This window comes from Erithacus rubecula (genome assembly GCF_903797595.1).
Source record: "Erithacus rubecula genome assembly, chromosome: 4".
Classification (NCBI taxonomy): Eukaryota; Metazoa; Chordata; class Aves; order Passeriformes; family Muscicapidae; genus Erithacus; species Erithacus rubecula.
The window spans coordinates 32,017,528-32,036,928 of NC_136686.1; the positions used below are offsets into that span (position 1 = coordinate 32,017,528).

The following is a 19,401-nucleotide window of genomic DNA, read 5'->3' on the forward strand; positions in this document are numbered from 1 at the left end:
ATGCCGCTGATGGGCGGGACACTGTCGGATATGGGCGGAGTCAGCGGCGGTGGGCGGGGCCACTGGCGGGCGGGGCGGGCTGGAAGGTTCCGCGGCGGGTGGGCGGGGGAACAAGCGCGCCTGGGCCACCGCCGTGCCGCCATGGACTCGCGCAAGCTGAGTGAACTGCGGGCCTTCGTCCGGCTGTGCAAGCAGAACCCGGGCCTGCTGCACACCCCGGACCTCGCCTTCCTCCGCGAATGGGTGGAGAGGTCGGTCCCGGGCCGCGGAAGGAGGCGGCCGTGAGGGGCGGAGGGGGGGGGGTTGTTCTGGCGCAGGACGCGGTGAGGGGAGGGGGGCGTGTCCCCTCTGCGCGTGCCGGCGCGCGGGCGCGCCGCGTGGCCGTTGGGGGGGTGCGCGGTGTCGCCCCCGCCGGTTCGGTTCGGTCCGGTCCGGTCCGGTCCGCGCTGCGGCCTTCCCGCCCTCTCCCCTCCTTTTCTTCCCGCCCTCTTCCCCCTTTTTTTCTTCCCGCCCTCTGCTCCTCTTCCCGCCGGGATCGCTCCCGGCGCGTTAAGAAGACTCGTTAATTTTTTGTGTTGTTTCGTTAATGCTGGCTATTCCCGTTGCAAAAAGCTTTCCCCCCGGCCATCTCAGTGGCTCAGCTTTCCAGCCTGGAAAGCCTCAGAGTAATACTTACTGGGCTAATTCTCGCATTACGCAGCAGAGTTGGCTAGCATGTCTTAAAAAGGAGCAGAGTTTTTGGGGAGATGAGTGACGGTGATTTATATCCTGGTACCCAAAAGCACAGAAAACCTGGCAGCTACAGTTCCTGTCCAAAACGTGTTTTGCTCTTTGAAGTTTAATGTCTCAAAGGCAGTCGAATTCTCCGCTCCCTGTGAGCCATTTAGGTACCTGCTGTTTGCTCCGCACGTATTCTGTGTCAGCAGGGCCTGCCCTAACAGATGCTTCTCAAATAAAAATTTTTTTTGGGTTCCACCCTGAGCGCCCAGAAGCACGGATCTAGAAGGGTTGGGATTTTTTTGGAGGTTCTCTGCTGCCAGAGAGCCCACAGAACCCCTGTGTTCAGGGCTGCGGAGATAAAGAACTCTTGAGAAGTGAGGGACATATTTTAAGGTGAACGTGTTAAGCAAAGACAATTTAAAAGATTTTTATCTAGTGACAAACTGGGATTTGTTTTAAACGATTGTGTTAATCAGCAGAGTTTTGTGTTTATAGATGTATATGCATATGTACATGAATGTAGGGTAGTAAACACCGACATTTAAAAATATGTCTTACAATGAAAATGGCTACAATGAAGTGTTTATTCGTGCTTTTTTACTGTGATAGTTAAGTTTTTTATGTATCTCAATAATACTGTGGTTCTAAAACACTGATATTTAACTGAACTTGGCTTTGCAGTAGTGACAGTAGCTGAACCTCTGCCTAGGAAGCAGATCGATGTCTGTCTCATCCTATTGCACGTGTTTATTCCTTTTGCTATTTCATAAAATACTTCAGTGCCTTACCCTGGACTTCTCCCAGTACTTGTGTTGCACAAATCTGAAGGTGTGGGCAGACTGTTTCAGAAGGAGAGGAAGAGCACTGACTTCTTTTTTGCCAAAGAAAGTGTTAGGGAATGGAAAGATGACTACCCGACTACCCGACTTTCTCCATGTTAATGGGAAGGGCTTTAATTTCCAGATTAATTTTTAGAATTTGTATTTGATGCTTGTCTTCTAAATATAGTAATTTCATTTAGCTGTTTAGCACCATACAATGTTTTTTTCATATAAAGTCTTTACTGAATGTCTCAAAATCTCAAAAGTTAAAATATACTTCAGAGCAGAACCTCCTATAACTCTCTCAAGTTTTCTGATTTTCTTCACATTTGAGTTAAATATTTGCCTAAGTAACACACTTGGATGGTGGTAGTGGTACCCAAATTACTTACCATGCAAAATGATCTGGAATTCTGGTGGGTTTCCCTCTGCCTTTACATGATAGTGCTGTGTGCAGTAGAACTGTTAGGTGTGTTATGGAGCCTGATCACTCTTTGGAAGCTGCTTCAGACAGCATGGCCTGCCTTCAGGTGGAAATTAACTCCATAACTCTTATATCTCTGTCTGGTTTACCTGTCTTCATCTGAAAGACATATGTTTATTTACCTAGGTAGTGTTATGAATGATTAGAATAATGACTAAATTATACTAAAATCATTAATTTTTTCGACTAAAATTCTGCTAATTGCTTTTTTTTTTTTTCTTTAAACCTAGTGGTTCTAATTTAAATTATGCTAACTACTCATGAAGCCAGAATGGGATGCTTTATTTCTGATTAGCTGTTAATGTTGCATCAGTAACCTTAAGTCTTACCTGTTTTCATGCACTTGATTTCTAACCCCTGCTCTGCCTAGCTGTTGTATTTAATTTCTGGATCGATGCTCTTTGTAGAGAAAGCAGAGGGTAGTGCGTGAGTGTGCTTGGGAAGTGTTTTGACATTCCTTTTATCAAGCCCATTTTTTCATAATTGCATAAAAATACAAATGTTTTACTTGAATTATTATGAAATGAGTCATTAAAGGAAACATGTTTCAAAACCCTGCAATTGAACAAAGAAACAATAGCAGTCCTTAAAAATACAGAATCCCTAATTGATTCATAAGGCTTTCTGCATTTTTTTTTTGTTGTTTTGTTCAAATAGGTTTTTACGCTTTTGAATTCACAGTAATCCAATTTCTCTCTAAAGAGATTTTTGTTGTCAATAATAAAAATGGTTGCAGAAGTCACATTTGCAGTTCTTCCAATGAGTCATAAATGTGACACTTTTCATGGCCTTGATGAGTGGAAATGTGCAGTCACTGTTGCAGTGGAGTCCTGAGAACTCAGAGTTGTTACTGGCATCACACACTTTAAACTATTTGTGTGTTTGGTGTGTGTCTGTGCTTTTTCTACAGCTCAGTACCTGCCTTTCCCTATTAGAATGTCTTGTGTTTCCATATACTGATGAGGTTTAATATCTTGCAAACTTTTCATATCTCCCTTCTGTGTATTAAAACGTTGTTGTCAAGTACTGGGTTAAGAGATTTAGGATAAACTTGCCTTTGAGTTATTCTGGGATTATAACTGTAGTTTAAATAGGGATAACAAGGATTGCAAAAATATTTTCAAGTACTGTGAGTGAAACTGTTTAACCTAGGCAGTTAATGAAAAAGCATATTATAAAACATGTTTGTATATTAGTAAACATTTCTCAAACTGAACTGAACTTGAATAGTGTTGGAGGAATATGAAGATAATAGAGTTGAAACTAAGTTGTTTCAGTCTTGAGGTGATTTAAGGCTTAAAACCAGCTAATACCATGGATATTAGCTATTAGCTCTGTTAAAATGCTTTATAATTTGTGGTTTTCTTTATGCAGAAGACAAGTTCCAAGGCTTCACTAGATGGTCCCTGTAGGCCTCTCCTTGGTTTTTACAGACTAATAGAGTTATGTGTTCTATTGTCAGCCTACAAGGGCAAAAATTTAAGAGGAACAGTTAGTCCATGTTTTGTGTTTTCTGCCTGGCTGGATAATGATTTCTCAGACTGCAGTTGTTGAGTCCTTGCAGTGTAACATCGATTAAGTAATGTCAACATCCCAGGGACACACAGAGATTGTGGCAATAGCTTCAGAACACGCTGGGGTTTGTTTGTTTGGTTGGTTAGTTGGTTTGGGGGTTTTTTGACAGATTTTCCTTCTAAATGAGAAGTAGTTTAGTACTGTTTGCTTGCCTTTTGCTGCAGGGCCTTGTGCCAGAACCTGTCAATCCTGTCAACTCCTTCTATCCTTTCTCCCCGAATTCATCCCTACCCCTGTCCTCTTCTGTCTGATACAGGTTTGTTTTCAGCCAGCTTGAGCCTGACTCTCAGGTGCTGCTGACAGGAGGGGGGGAAAGAGGGGAGAATGGACTGCAGTAGCTTGACTTAAGAAGCTGTAACTTCTCATCTTTGGGATACAGTTTTATGTTGCACTAATTCCTGAAAGCAGATAGTCCTACACCCTTCCAATTCCTCCTGCCCTGCCCTGTTTACCCACCTCATTCTCCTCCCCCCTGCATCCCATCTAACCAGTTGTGTGGGGCCCCAAGGAGTTGGTTGTTGAGTTCATGGAAACATTTTTATTGAAAACCATCAGTGGGTAGAAATGTGGGGCAGGGGATGTCTGGGAATGGTGTTCCTTGTGGCGTGCTGTCATAGGTATGATTAGATTTTCTATCTAACTGCTGGAGAATTCAGCCTCTGCTTATTCCTGGCTGCTGATCAAAGTCATTAGCATGTGGAAGTTTATTCTATATTGACAGAATGCTGTCTCCATCAAGACTGCTCCTTAATTGTGGCAAAGGAGAGGCAGGAATATTGCAATATATAAGAGAGATTTTTTTTTTTTTTCCTAGGCAGCAGGTTTTTTTAATTGCATGGGCATTTTAGGGTGTTCTCTTTAATTGTTTGACCTTTTCTCAAAAAATAAATTCTAATTTTAGAAATATCTATAATCATGCTATCTAGTTTTGATTCAAACAAAAGTTACATTTAAAGGAGAAAATCCACTTGAGCCAAGAGGCAGCTTATCCTTGTGAGGAAGGGTGTGTGGGTGAAGGGTGAGTACAAGTCTCAATGGAGTTATACAACAGACAGGGTGCATTGCACTACACTGAGAAAATTGTGGGGGATGTGTCCTTTAGTTGCTGCTTTGACAGTGAAATGGATCATCGTGTTTTGTATTACAACAAAAAGCTGAGATTATCAGGATTTGAATCAATAAAATACATGCCACTATTTTGATAATCTTACTGTTTTGTTTTGTCTTTTCTCTGTTTTGCTGAAAAGTATGGGAGGCACAATACCACCTGCTCCAGCCAATGCCTCCACAGAGGAGACAAGTAAGGTGAGATGTGAAGAATTTATCACTGAAAATTGATACTGGCAAAATTACTGAGCAACAAAAGGGGAAAATTTGCTGTCAGTTTTCACTGGGGGATGAATGTGAGAGTTCAGTCTGAAGCTTGCCCATTGTGTGTTGTAGATGACTTATTACAGATGGCTTCCTAGTTCAAGTGTTATCATGCTCCATTTCCCTAATCCTGAATGCCTGATGTTCTCTGCAATGCAAATTCCATACAGAGTCTTGATTTCTCTTTATTTTGTTTTCTCTTGTCAGTTTATAAATAATTTCTCTAGTCATTAGTGGATTAAATTATAATCTTTTCATGAGAAGTATTAACAAGCATGATAAGTAATGAAGTGATCAGTTGAACTATCAAAATTTTAAGGCAGTGGAAGATGCTGGCTTTTGTTGATTTATTTTAAGGGAGAAAATTAATTTGCCTTGTAGATATTTATATCAGGAGTTTTTCAAGTTAGAAATTATTTTGGGATTTTAAAAATTTTTAACAAGACAGTGGATGATGGAATTAATAACTAGTTAGAACAATGTGGAGGGATTGTGTGTATGTACTGAATATGGTCTGTGACACCAAGTATGAAGACAAGCAGCTTGTATATGTGATGATAGACAGGATGTGCTAAGTTATGGGATTCAGATGAAATTTAGTTAGAAGTTGGTAAGAAAAACATTTGAAATTTTTGTAAAGAATATTCTAAGAATGTAGAAGTGGCAACAATCTCAGACCTTGGCAGATGAAGACAATATTTAAATCACTGTCATCAGCTTATTGTTCCCTGCTAAAGGACCTTTGCTTAATGGTATTAAATTGATAGAATTTTTGATCCAGAAAATGTGTGAGGGAAGACAGAAAGATTGGAATGGTTGGTTAGTAATCACTGCAAAACTGGGTCTGAATTGGATGTTATTTGGATTATTTGGTTTTGGTTACTGAATTACAAAATTTGAAGGATCAGTTTTATCAATAATAGAAGTTCATGAGTCCGGATTTGGGCTCTGGAATATTTGCATAAATGATGGGCTTAATCTGAGAGGAGGGCAAAGGAAATTAGTATCTTAAAAATAAAATGGTTCAACTGTATAGCAATCTGATTTTTCTAATACATTATTATTTATGAGAGTGTAAATAGAGCATTGGTCAGAAATAATGTGTCCTTACAAATACTTGTCTCTCTCAGGACAAAGCACAGGAGCACCCGGAGGAGTCGGTTAAATCACCTGAACCAGAAAGTGAAGAGAGCGACTTAGGTGGGGAAAATAGTGACTTGATTGCCTTTTGCCAGTGTGAAAATGATTCTGAAAATCCTGCCTCTCTAGATGGAGCTTAGTCTTGCTTTTTGTTTTTCCCCCAGAAATTGATAATGAGGGAGTGATTGAACCAGACAACGATGACCCTCAAGAAATGGGAGATGAAAATGTGGAGGTAAGCAAAATATTTCCAGTGTGGCGTTAGGAAAGATAGGAGAGTTTGAGTGTAATCAAGAGTAACAGCTGAGGGAGGATGAATATTATCTGGGTAGCCAGCTGTTGTTTTGTCTCTTTTTCTTCTAAACAGAACAGTTACTGGCTTAAAATCACATTCTTTTCTTATTCAGGGTTAGAGTCAAACAGTTCCATGTGAAAGATCAGGTCAGAAAATGCCAAAGAAGTTTATCAAAACACCCATGCAAACTAGATAGGTAGAATTCTACCTTTATTCAACTTAGCTTTCAAGTGTTTTATATCTAACAATAATGTTGATTAATGTCTTAGCAAAGGTTTTGTGGGTTTTTTGAACTATGATTACAATGCAAATTAAAATTAGCATTCTGGAATTGGACAACTGAAGCATTTTCTCCTTTGGTGATGTCTTAGTGTGGTAATTCCAGCCTGGACTCTACAGCTTTTGGGGTTTGTGTGTGTTTTTCATTTTATTTTGTTAGGTAACTGAAGAGATGGCAGATCAAGCTAATGAAAAGAAGATTGAAGCGATAAATGCTCTCAGTGAAGGTGATAAATTGTTTTTTACTACTTATTCTAAGACATTAGTTTTGGTTCTCATATTACAAAAAATAAGGTGAATATCTTGGACAATTTTAAATGCTTTAGAGGAGGAGAAAACATACTTCCTGTTGGATACCCAAAACTATCTAGAACATCACAGCTTCTTCAAGTACTGTTTCTCCAATGTAGCCATAGTTTAGGGAAAGGTGGGAGTGAGGTACTGCAGCATCTTAATTACAAATTGGTCATTTTAGTAATTACCTCCATATTATGATTAGTATCTCTAGTGGTTTGTCCTAATGCAGTGAAAAGGTCTGTAGTAAAGATGTGACATTCTCTTTGATTGCATTCAAAGTTAAGTACACAAATTTAAATTGGGAAAAGTATCTCTTCTCAAGCATTAATTTTGGAGTTTGTACTCTAATAATATAATAGTAATATAGCAGTAATTTAGTGAGAGGGAGAAAGTGATTTTTCTTTGTTGATGATGTTCTATCTAAGAAGTGTCTAGGCACCTAACATTGTGTAAGGCAGGTTTGGGAATTCAGATATAAATTCTTTACATAATGACTGAAACTTCACTTGTACTTATATTTAGGAGACCTTCAGAAGGCTGTTGACTTGTTCACAGATGCTATCAAGCTGAATCCATGTTTGGCCATCTTGTATGCCAAGAGGGCAAGGTGAGTCATAAACTAGTCATTAATGTTTCTGCTTGTTCTGTTCTTTTCCTTAAGGAGCCTAAATATAAAGCAGCTTGAGTATCTTGTGTAAAATTAAACTGCAGAAGGGAAAGGGAAATGTTCATTTCGTGCAGTTTCCATTTTATTTGACTCACCAGATTTGCTGTAGCAGCCATATAAAGAATTTTGATAATAGAGTAAATAATAGAATGGTGTTCCAAAATGCATTGTGGTAACGTTAAGGATACTTTCCTGTCTGACCTTCCAGGGGACACCCTGGCAGTCATACTTGCATTACCTGAGTTGGGACTGAAGTGCTTTTGCAGCTTCACTCCCCACACTCACACAGTCAGATCAGGTTTCCTTGCTGTCTTGATCCTGGGTTTCCCACAGCAGACTCTCAGACACCTGGATCCTTAAAATAATTTAATCATGGTGCAATAACAAAATAACAGCTCGAGCTGGTGCCTCTGAGGAGGAATTCCAAACAAAGGGAAGGCTTGGGCTTTTTATGCCTTCACAGTGTGTGCTTGTGAAAGTCTGGGGTCATGGGCTCCTGCTGTGTCTGAGTGTCCAGTCACCTGGCTGGTCCCCAGGTCCCTGTGCAAAGGTTGACACATAAGCTCTTGCCTGAGGCTGTGACCACCCAGCCTTATTATGACCAATAAGCCTTAATAGTGAAGTTATTTAGAGGAATTGTTGATAAACTGTTTTCAAACACGTTTGAGAGTTGTAGAATTAATTAAATGTAGATGTAGTTCTGACATGGAATATTTTGAATACTGGATACTTTTGTCAATTCAGGAATTTTTTTTTAGTGTTTCCTTAAGAGATTTTTGATTTTAATTACTTGAAACTCCTAAAGTACCAGTCTATTAGTTAGTCTGATATGCTTGTGTGTTGTAAAATTTTCCTTTTTTGCATTTAACTGACAAGAAATTGGGCCTTCTTCCTGAATTTGTGTTTGTTTTGCTGCTTTTGATTTTGATGACTCATCTACCTCATTTTCTTCATGACTCTAGCTGTTGATCCCTGAAGCCTGTGTAACTCCTCATGCTTTCTTTGTGTTACTGTGTTAAAAACTGTGCAATATGGCATGCAGAATATTATTGTTGTTTTGTTCAAATTGCTAGTTGCCATTGGCCATAGACCCCAAGCACCATGGGGCTGAACTGTCCTTTGCATTTATGTGTCTTCTCTTTGTCTGCACTGAAGTTTTTCTTGCTGGCAAGGCTTGAGTCTGAACAATGAATGCTTTCAATTCTTGCTCATGACTCACCTACAATGCTGGGATGGTGAGACTAAATTTTAGCAACTTTGTTATATATGTTACTATGATTTTTTTTTAACTCAGCTCTTCAAATGGATTATCTCTCTAGCTTGCCTGTTAGTCATGCAAAATTATTTCCAGCTTAAGTTAGTAACTTGGTATTTCAATGTGTATGATAAATGTTCTTGTTCCCACAGTGTTTTTGTGAAGCTACAGAAGCCAAATGCTGCCATTAGAGATTGTGACAGAGCCATCAAGATTAATCCTGACTCTGCACAGACCTATAAATGGAGAGGGAAAGCACATAGGTAATGAACTGCACCTGTACTTGATATTATCTTTACTTAAAGGGAATAGTTTTGTTCATACATTCTCTCCTTCTCTGTGCCTTTGAACTGTTTCTATTGTACCTGAGAGCAATAGCTGTGAGCCAAGAAACCATTGTGCTGAGTGTATGGCTTAGAGAGTGGAAAGGGTGATGGTGATTTATTGATGGCAGTTTATGACTGGCCCACCTGGTACTGTCTCTCCCCTCACCCTTCCTCTCTCTCTCATCTTCTAGTGGCTTACCGTTTTTCTGAATAACATTTTCTAATTTAGTAAAGATTATGAGATCTAGGACTGCTTGTTTTGTTTGTTTGGAGGTCTTTTGTTTTCACATAGTTTGTTGGGTTTTCTTTACTGACCTATAATTGAACATTTCTCTGCTGTCCTTTTTCCTTAGACCCTGGAGCTCTTTTACATAGTAAATTTAAATGCTTGGTTATTAGGGAACCATTTGTTGCAATTGAGAAATGTTATAAGCAAACAATGTAATGATTTAAAATGGTGTTAGCCATGCTGCCAACTATAGTTCAACTATTTTTTATTTTTAAATAGCAATAAATCCAGAAAAAAGGCAATGATTCTTATGGCCTATATAAAACTGGAAGAAGTAAATGCGAATTTAAAAAAGCATTTTGGACAATGTTTAGAGACTAGTTTGTTAGTGTCTGCAGTTTCAATTTGCAGTGTGAAGCCTAAGAGTGGGAAGACTGGAGAATAGTTTGAATTAATTCCTCTGTCTGTGAGCAGAGGTGTTTTGACCATTTAGTAATTATCACCATTTGCTTAAATTTTTAATTATTCACAGTGTATATGAATTATTGTGCACAGAGGCTTGCCTGACTGCTTTAAGACATGGTGCATCCAGGTATGAGGTTTCAGTGCTGAGTAAGAGGGTCCACTTAAGCCTGAGGTGGTAGTAGTGCTTCATGTGTTCAGCTAGGGTACCTTCTCCCTGCTAGATCATTCTTTATAGCAGACAATGACATGATCTTATGGAGAGTTTTTTACTCATTGTTACTTCAAGCAAAAGTTGCTGTAAGGATATGGAGCGAGCAAGCATCCTTTAATCATATTTGTAGCATGCAGGTTAGAGGAAACACCATGATTATTAAACTTCTGTAAGTCCTTGTAGCTCTAGGTAAAACTTCTGAGTGATGCATGGTTAAATGTTTTGAAGAGCTGCAAGTGTTCAGTTTTCCCTGCTGACTGTTGGTGTCTTCTGAATTCTTGGTCCAGACTTCTTGGTCACTGGGAGGAGGCTGCTCATGATCTTGCATTGGCTTGTAAACTGGATTATGATGAAGATGCAAGCGCCATGCTGAAGGAGGTGCAGCCAAGAGTAAGTGGGGAGCAATGTTTGAGGTCTTTCCTGAGTGATATAGCTCTTCATATTCTTCAGCAGGCATTGTCTGTTCATATGTGTTCACATGTCTTCCGACACTTTAGACTGAGTTTATAAATATTCTGTCTTTAGTAACAGCTGTTTCTGCTGTGTGTAGAGAAATTGAGTGTGTGAGGCTGAGCATGTGACAGAAATAGGAATTTTAAAATTTTAACAGAAGAATCTGAAGCAGTTGGAGTTTGCCAGGTACTTTAGAATCTAGACTAAAAACCCAAAAACTGCAAGACTGAGGTAACTGATAGTTGATTTTTTTCCCAAGATATTTCTGACTTGGTCAAAGCTTTGACCTTAAGCACATTTTCCAAAGGAAGCATTTTGCTGTGGTTTGTACTTTCATTAGTCAGCCCCATGAGGGCAGCCTCAGCTCTGCACAACTGGTTTTCAGCTGTTCTCTGCTACCTGACAACAGGCAACCTTCTAAGGAGACATTTCTGTAACACTGTGATAGCAGACTTTCTTTTTCATGTTTTTGCCTGCTCCTTTGAAATGATTGACACACCACAGATGGCAGCTGTTGCATTGTATTGGATTTACATAGGAATTTTGGGGGAAGGTGGAGACTGCAGGGCTGGCCTCTTTTAAGAGCAGACCTGAGGCTTGCTCCTGTGTCACAGGGAGCCAATTCCAGCTACTGCCAAAGCTGAGCGATGCCAGTGGTGCTTCTGTGATAACATTTAAGGGCTAAAAGTACAATGTAACAACTGTGAGAGGGAAGGAGGTAAAGAAGAAAGGTATGAGAGAACCTCAGAGACACCAAAATCAATGAAGAAGGACGTGGGAGGAGGTGTGCTAGGGATGGGAGCAGAGATTTCCCTGAAGCCAATGGAGAAGGTTATGGCTAAGCAGGTTGTCCTTGAGCCCATGGAAATCCACAGTGGGGCAGATCCACCCATGGAGGATCCCATGACAGAGGAGGTGGATCTGCCCTGAAGAAAGCTGCAGCTCATGGAGAGTCCTCTGGAGCAGGCATCTGGCAGAAACTGGAGCTTGGAGAGAAGCCTGCACAGAAACTGGTTTTGTGGCAGGAGCTGCAGCTCATGGTGGTACAGTCTCTTGTTTTAGCACTGTACCTTGTGGGGACAACCACACTGGAGCAGTTTGTGGAGAACTGTATCCTGTGGGGCAGACATGCTGGGGCAGGAAAAAGGTGTGAAAAGGAAGGAGTGGCAGAAGTGCAGTGTTAAGAACTGGTAACAGCCCCCATCCTACTGTGCTCTTCAGGATGGAAGAGTGGGGAATGAAGCAGTACTTCAGGAAGAAGGTACCTTTAGTCTTGTCTTTTTTTGTCATTATCCTGCTCCATTTTTAATGGGCAATAAATGAAATGAATTCTCCCCAGGTTGAGAAGGATTTTGTTTTGCTCATGGTAGTAGCAGCTGAGTAATCTTGTCTTTATCTCAAGCCAAGAGCTTCTCCATCTTATTTTCTCTTCCTGTACTCTTGAGGAGGGGGGAGTGAGAGAGCAGCTTAGTGAGCATCTGGCAGCCAGTCAAGCTTAAACCCCCACATGCATAAACATTTCTGTGTCTAGAACTTCAACTTGCAGCTTTTCTGTCATGGCTTTGCTGTCTCCAGCAAAATGACAATGCAAACCATTTTGCAACCTATTAGTCTTCTTTTTTGGAGACTCTTGAACTGTGGTTAATTTAATTAGGTCTTAGGTCTCAACTGGTATTCATAAGAAGTAATACTTAATGCTTGGCTGAGGGGGAACCTTTTCTTTCCCAGTTAATCTGCCTGAGCACAAAAACAGCAGAGTAGTTTGTATGATGCATTAATGTGTAGTTGCTAACTGCATGGGAATTTGTGTATGTAGCTCTGAGAAAAACATAGGATCTTTCCATGAATGATTTTCAAAATCCTGAGTAAGTGAAAATGATGTGTTAATCTAACTTCTTCAAGCTTTCCTAAAATTTTTTACTTTCTAACACTTAGCTGTCATGTCAAATTCTAAAAACGTTTAGTTTATTTTGAGAAATAGTTAGAAATAGCAAAAATCTATAATTTAGGAAGTCCTTATGCTTCATTAAAAAGAAAACAGAACACTTAACTCTCTCTTAATGAGCCATTAAATGTCAGTGATGTCAGGATCTGATAGCAGGCACTGCATTCACTCTCTGTCATCACTGCTGCCTCCAGTGTGCTTTCTCTGGCAGATGCACTTCAGGAATGATGTATGGAATAAGCATCTCCTAGCCAAAATGAGTTATATCAAAGCTCTGCTACTTAAAAGTAATTTTTTCTTTAAAGAGTATTTTAAAGAGTATTTAAGAAGAATACGAGAGTATCCATTGTCTTAGTAGTACCTTTGTTCTTGCACTGGGATTTTGGTTTGGTTTTTTTTTTGTTGTTTTTTTTTTTTTAGTTACAGAACTGTTACAGAGTAAGCATTACACACTATTTCTGAAATCATGAACCATTTTTGCAATTATTTATAAGGATACATTCTGTTTTGAGAAAAGCAATTCTGCAGTTGATTCTGTTGTTATAAGGAGCCCTGAGTGAGGAGCCTTGGGACGTTCATTGTTAATTCCTCTTTCTCTGGGACTGTAGATTTAATACACTTGAGAAAAAAGTTAATAAAAGGAAGCAAACTTCCTCCTCACCAGCCCTTTCTTGGTTTGATGGGGGAATTCTTTGGTCTGCTTGTGTCAGTCTGTACATGCTGTAGAGGCATCAGAAACAGTGATAATAACACTGTCTAGAAAGTGTGTGTCTGTGTGTGTGCACAGTGGGAATTATACTTCCTGCTGTGCCCTTTTCCAGGGCAGTTGCTGGTTTTAGCCCCAGAAAAATCAGTGTTTCAGCATAAAAGCATAAAGGGACATGGAATAATAACATGTTTGAGTTCTAGCAATGATGCAAGTCCCAAAACTACTGAAAAAAAAAGTTAGAGTGAATGTTCTGGTGAATCCAGTCAGGGTTGAGTAGACATGAATAACTGGCTGCCATGGGAAAGAAGTAGCAAATGGCTCCTAAAACAAAGAGGCTTTTAGGATGTGAAATCAGATCTTAGTTTTAAGAACTGGTAGAACGAGTTGGTTATCCTTCCATGTGTCTTGTGTTGAAATACATTATGTGATATGCTAGAAATATATAGGAGCTCCTGGTATTCCATTGTGACAGGCTCAGAAAATTGCAGAGCATCGACGAAAATATGAGAGGAAACGTGAAGAAAAGGAGATCAAGGAAAGACTGGAAAGAGTGAAGAAGGCACGGGAGGAGCATGAGAAAGCACAAAGGGTGAATATTCAGGCTTTAATATTTCTTAATAATTTGGAGAGTGTTAATTTTGGTTAAAATTAATTGCAAAGGAAAAAAATAACTTTAAATGTAAGTTTTAAATTTTAGAGTGTTGGTTTCTGTCTTCGTTACTTAACCAGTAATGAAATCTGGAGAAGGGGGCATTTGAGTTCACCTGGTTTTATTGCTTGTGACAAAAACAGTCTCTAGAATCTCTATTAATCCTGTATTTCAAGAAGTCAGTTATTGTATGACTGTTCCAGAATAGTTTTCACTTCAAATACTTACATATCCCAAAGTGGGAGGTTTTAAATTCAGAATAATAATGTTTCTCTTCCTCAATTCCTGGCACAGTTTGCTTGCTTTTTTTTTTGTGCTTTTATGATATATTTTAATATGTGGGGGGTGAGAGTTCTAAAAATACAGCTGGGGAGTTAAAACAAATCGTACAGTTTGTATTCAGTAGAAACATACCCTGCATAACTAACCTGCAATCATGTACAAAATTAAGAACAGACAGAGCAATTTCTTGTCAGCAGTTTTGAAGCTAGTAGAGTGCTTTGTTTCTTGTGATAGCATATCTGCCTGAAACAGTCTCGGCTATTTTTTTTTCTCCTAAAGCCAGTTGAGCAGTAGAAAACAGGCTGCAGTTCCATTGTTTTGTGTGGAATGATGTGCTTTCATCTGCAGGAGGAAGAAGCAAGACGACAGGCAGGAGGAGCTCAGTTTGGTGGCTTCCCAGGTGGCTTCCCAGGTATTTTATTTTTAAGCATTAATACTTGAGGTAGAAGTGGTTTTTGTTTTCATTTGGTGTATTATAACTGCAGTTTTTATAGCATTTGTTCTTAAGACAGAGAGAAAAATCTTAGGTTTAGAACTTGTATACAAATAACTCTTGGAGCACTGGTGGTAAGAGGGATGGGATTCTTTCTCTTGAAGAGGATTGATGCTGTGTAGCAAGTAGAGGGAAGACAGAAATCAGTAATTGAAGGATAGCAGAATGAAAGTATTTAGATCTGGGAAAACAAAAGAAGCATAATTTGCTTGATAGTGTGTTTTAAAATGAGTATAAAAATGATTTCTAAATTACCCATGGTGCCTTGAATCAATTCTGTTTAAGAACAACAGTTTTAAAGTTGAAAATTTGGATTGAATATGAGGGAAATCTGTGCTGGTTGCAATAATTTTTTTAAAGGAGGTAGTGCAGATTACCTTATAGAAAAGTTATCCTTGACAGCTTCACAGAAATCAGGCTTTCCTTGTTACACAGAGAAGAGAGACAGAAGTATTGAGGCTCTTGAAGATTGAGATAGGCTGTGTGTGTGCTCCAACTGGATCAGCAGCGAGATAGAGACCATGTATGTCATGCTCACACAGCTGGGAAAGCTGCAGAATAAGGATTCCATAAAAGAATCTCAAGCATTTTGCTTTAGGGATATTTTTCTTGATGTTTTTTTTAATTTTTTTTTCCATTGGTGGTACAATTTTTCAAAACCTAAAGCTCCTGTCAAATGTGGAATGTGCCTGGGACATAATACTGAGCTGCTTCTGCCCTAAATTGTTCACCCTATGCATTCAAACTCCTTATGTTCCTGAGCTTGAGACCTACTTCATTTTAGTTACCCAGGAAAAGAATGGTTCTCATTACAATTCAATTGTTCAATTGGGTAAAAATTGGGTAAAAAACGTGGATGAAATAAGATGTAGGTCTTGACAGAAAGAGAAGGTGAAGACCCTGCTTTCCATTGAGTGGATCAGCTGTAGCTAACTAGGAAACATGGCTTTAGGGATGTGGCAAGGGCAGTGTGTCTTGGTCTCAGTGAGTATAACTACTGTATAGGTGAGTTGAACATTTTTCATCATGCATTTTACTTATGTTGGATTTTCAGGTGGCTTTCCTGGGGCTGGAGGCATGCCAGGAATGGCAGGTATGCCAGGTCTCAATGAGATTCTCAGTGATCCAGAAGTTCTTGCAGCTATGCAGGTGAGTATTTGTTAAAGCTACACATTCTGAACAAGAGAAGAACAGCACCTATGAGCCTAAGGGGAGGAAGGAAGATGAGATCTTTTGGATAGCAATGGGCTGCTTACTTATTTCTGTTATAAAATTCTTTTGGGATGTGTGTGGATTCAATGTTAGCTTTTTTTAAAACTAATGGAAGCTTAATTAAAGATGACACAAATGCTGCCCCTCATTTGTAATAGACAAAACTGTGTGATACATGCATTTGTCATCTCTTTTGAAAAAGTCTCTCAAATGGTTGTTTTCCACACATTATAATTCATTTGCTCATTTTTTGAATGCACACACTTTGTAGAGAGATAATTATGCACAAACAAAAAACTGACCATATTTTTCTTACACAGTATAATATAATAATGTTGTGATGAGAATGGTCTTTCTCTTAGGAAATTACATGTTTTTGATTACATCTGAGGTTTTGCCAGAGAGCAAGTATGAGAATACTTCTTCATCTGGCATTTTCTGAAATCATAGTCAGAAAGCTTACTTTCCTAGTGGGCTTGATTAATTGCTCATTTAATTAATTGCTCAATGTTCTAACTACTGCTCAAGAAAAGTGTTTCAACAGATTAAAGGGAACATGTCTGACAACACCAGTTTTAAGGGAAGGTAGGCTAGAAAAAGAGCTATGTAGTTGCATTTACATTCTGATATGATCAAGTATAAAACTATATTGTTTCTTTTTTCTGGATTGCTGTGATTAGAGTTATATATTGTTCTCAGCTCATTTTATCAGAAATAAAGGCATCACGAAGGAGGTTTATTCAGGATGCCCTAGAATCACAAAAAAATCATCACTTTCCATGCAGAAGTTAATGGTTGCTGGTGTTGGAACACACCTTTTATTAGGCTGCCACAGTCAGCCTTGCAGAAAGGGCCCTTGACTTGTAGCTGTCTTCCTTACCTGGCTACTTCCTGCTGTACCTGGAGTTTGTGATGAGAGGTTGCTGAAAACAGTGTTGAGGTGCAGCTAAATATTAAGTGCTTGTCACATGCCTTTAAGAAAACTCCACTGTATGCTGATTACATATGCTCCAGTACAGGGTAGGACTTTTGCAAGAATGTGTGTTGACAGTGTTTTCTGATAATGCAGGCAGGTTTTAGCATGTACAGCCTGTTAGCAAACCTTGAATCTTTTACTGTATTCTTGTACCAACTTCATACCTAGATATTTATTAGGACTTGATATATGTCTACACTGCCACCTTTTCTTGAAATATCCAACTCTACTTTCTGGTCTTTTCTGAATTGGCTGTTTAAGCTCTAGTTTTAAAAGATAGTATTTTCTACTGCTTGGCATCTGCCTAGTGCAGCTATGGCATATGTTGATGGGTAATGTTAGTTGGGAGCTGTTATATGTTATCTGAGGTAACAAAAAGGTCTGAATCACACAAGTTGCTCTAAAATTGCTTTTTAACTGATAGTCTGTAGAGGCTTTTCATAATGAGGAGTTAGTGTCAAAATGGGAATATTCTAAGAGTAAAGGCTGCCACCTCAGTCACTTTAGACTTGTTATGATTTTGTAATTTTGGAGACTATTCTCCCTGAGTTAACACTTAAATGTGCCTGAGTCTTGTAACATCTCAGTAAACCTGACAACCCTGGGTGCCTGAAGACAAGCCATATTAAACTGGTTTTGCTGTTAACTTCATTTTTTCATCCATAGAAGCAACCAAAGAACAAGATATGGCTGTCTGTGGACATGTTTAAGGGAGTTATTGCTTGTTACTGGCATAAATCTTACCTGGTCTAGGTGACCCTACATGGGCAGGAGGGTTCACCTAGATGATGTCCAGAGGTCCCTTCCAACCCTAACAATTCTGTGATTGTGTGATCTCTGCAAACCACTTTAAAAATGTCTTTCTTGAGGAAGATTTCTGGTTCTATTACCTGAAGATTTATTTCTTCAGGATTTTTGTTTTGCTCAAAGCAGCAAAAATTCTCTTGCATTTCTTTTCACGTTTTCTTAATGGGAGCAAGTTGTGACTCTTTGAAGTGACTTCTAATGCATGACTTTTTAGCTCATTTGCCCCTAAACTCTCTAGTCTCCAGAAAAATTGACTGTAATTTCAGTGTGTTTTATTGTTTTACAGTCTATCTGGAGGGTTGTCTAGTACTTCATATCTTGCATGTACAACTGCTTTCTCTAGACACATGACATTTACATTTTGGAGTCATAAGTAGAAGATCTTTTTATAAGGAGTGATGTGCAAGATAAATCTATGGATTCCTTATTTGACATGTAGCCATATGTTAGACACAGACTTCCAAGAAAATGTGTTAAGTTTGAAAAAAATAAAAGTAGTGATAACTTTTCTTGGAAGTATTATTTTTCCTTCTGCAACTAAAGACCAGAGCATCAGAAAACTGAATGTCTCCTTAGTACCATTAATAGAATGACTGCCATTCCACCTTATGCACTAAACATTTCCCTACAGAAATGTTGGTATCCTCAGTCTTACACTTTATTTTGTTAATATTGCTCATCACTGTTAAACTTTGGATGTTATAAACACTCTCTAAGGTTGAGAGCTTCCAGGGAGTCAAGGAAGAACAGAATCATTTACTTGCTATGTATTTGTAGGAAAATGAAACACATAGCATAAAACTGGGTATTTAACATTAATTTAGGAGTGCTTTGACACAAACCAGTGAATAAGATGACTCAGCTTTTTGTTCCAGATTCATATATGAGTGAAACCACAGACTTAACAACATGACATGATCTTTAAAATCGTATGCTCTATTTTGAAATCAATTCAAGAAGTCTGAGGTTCTGAAAGTCTTGCCTTTTTTCTTTGCCTGGGTATCCTGTAAAGGGGAGAGAATATATCTAGTTTCTCTGTTCTGAACTTCAGCATTCTATTTGCCATATATTTTGCAGATTATCTTTTGTGAGGGATAGAACACATTTGTCAATCCTCCCATAAGACTGGACTCTTGTTTCCCAACACATATAAAATATGACTGAGATGTGTGGGTGCTTTCAGTGGAGTCCACACCTACCAAATGCAATTTAGGATCAGACTTGTTAAATAGCTTTGGACTGAGTCTGATGATAGAATTAGATACAGGATGATGTTATTGTGGCACAGACAGCTCTGAGCACATTTATTGGGTTGTGATGGTTTCAAGAGAACAAACCTGATACATCAATGGGTCAGAAGTCTAGGAAGCAGTGTGTCTTTTGGTGAAAGTACTTAAATATCCTAGAAGAAACAGCAGATGAAATTACAGCTAACATCTGTGATTTGTATTGAACATAATAAACTGCTTGCACTTTTGAATTTAAAGAAAAACGGATTTTTTTTGTAGATATTGGTTATAATTGAAACATTTTTCCAGGCTGAGATGTAAAATTGTTACATACAGATTCATTATGTTCTAAACATACACAGGTAAAACAAGTAAAACCAGTTCCAAGTTCAGGAGGCTAAAGGTGTACTAGAAATATGGGAAAAAGGTATTAGTGCTTCTCATACTAAATAGAGAAGATGGAGGTTTTTTTGGGACACTGACTATTGAATGTGTGGATGTATTTATCAAC

General features: G+C 38.9%; 1 protein-coding gene and 1 long non-coding RNA gene across 2 annotated transcripts in view; one reads left to right on the forward strand and one right to left on the reverse strand.

The window, feature by feature from the left end:
* The window catches only part of ST13 (ST13 Hsp70 interacting protein), a gene marked incomplete at its 5' end in the record, with an annotated part of 21,707 nt that continues 2,306 nt past the window's right edge, over window positions 1-19,401 (forward strand). Inside the window, 11 exons of the mRNA XM_079304678.1 lie at window positions 1-251; window positions 4,848-4,905; window positions 6,102-6,171; window positions 6,276-6,346; window positions 6,846-6,912; window positions 7,505-7,589; window positions 9,057-9,167; window positions 10,423-10,525; window positions 13,715-13,831; window positions 14,522-14,585; window positions 15,721-15,815. Coding sequence (XP_079160804.1) covers window positions 1-251; window positions 4,848-4,905; window positions 6,102-6,171; window positions 6,276-6,346; window positions 6,846-6,912; window positions 7,505-7,589; window positions 9,057-9,167; window positions 10,423-10,525; window positions 13,715-13,831; window positions 14,522-14,585; window positions 15,721-15,815 — 1,092 coding nt within the window. The remainder of the gene's footprint in view (window positions 252-4,847; window positions 4,906-6,101; window positions 6,172-6,275; window positions 6,347-6,845; window positions 6,913-7,504; window positions 7,590-9,056; window positions 9,168-10,422; window positions 10,526-13,714; window positions 13,832-14,521; window positions 14,586-15,720; window positions 15,816-19,401) is intronic.
* The window catches only part of LOC306801537, a 13,425-nt gene continuing 10,293 nt past the window's right edge, over window positions 16,270-19,401 (reverse strand). The window contains exon 3 of the long non-coding RNA XR_013774114.1: window positions 16,270-19,063. This is a non-coding gene — a long non-coding RNA (uncharacterized lncRNA). The remainder of the gene's footprint in view (window positions 19,064-19,401) is intronic.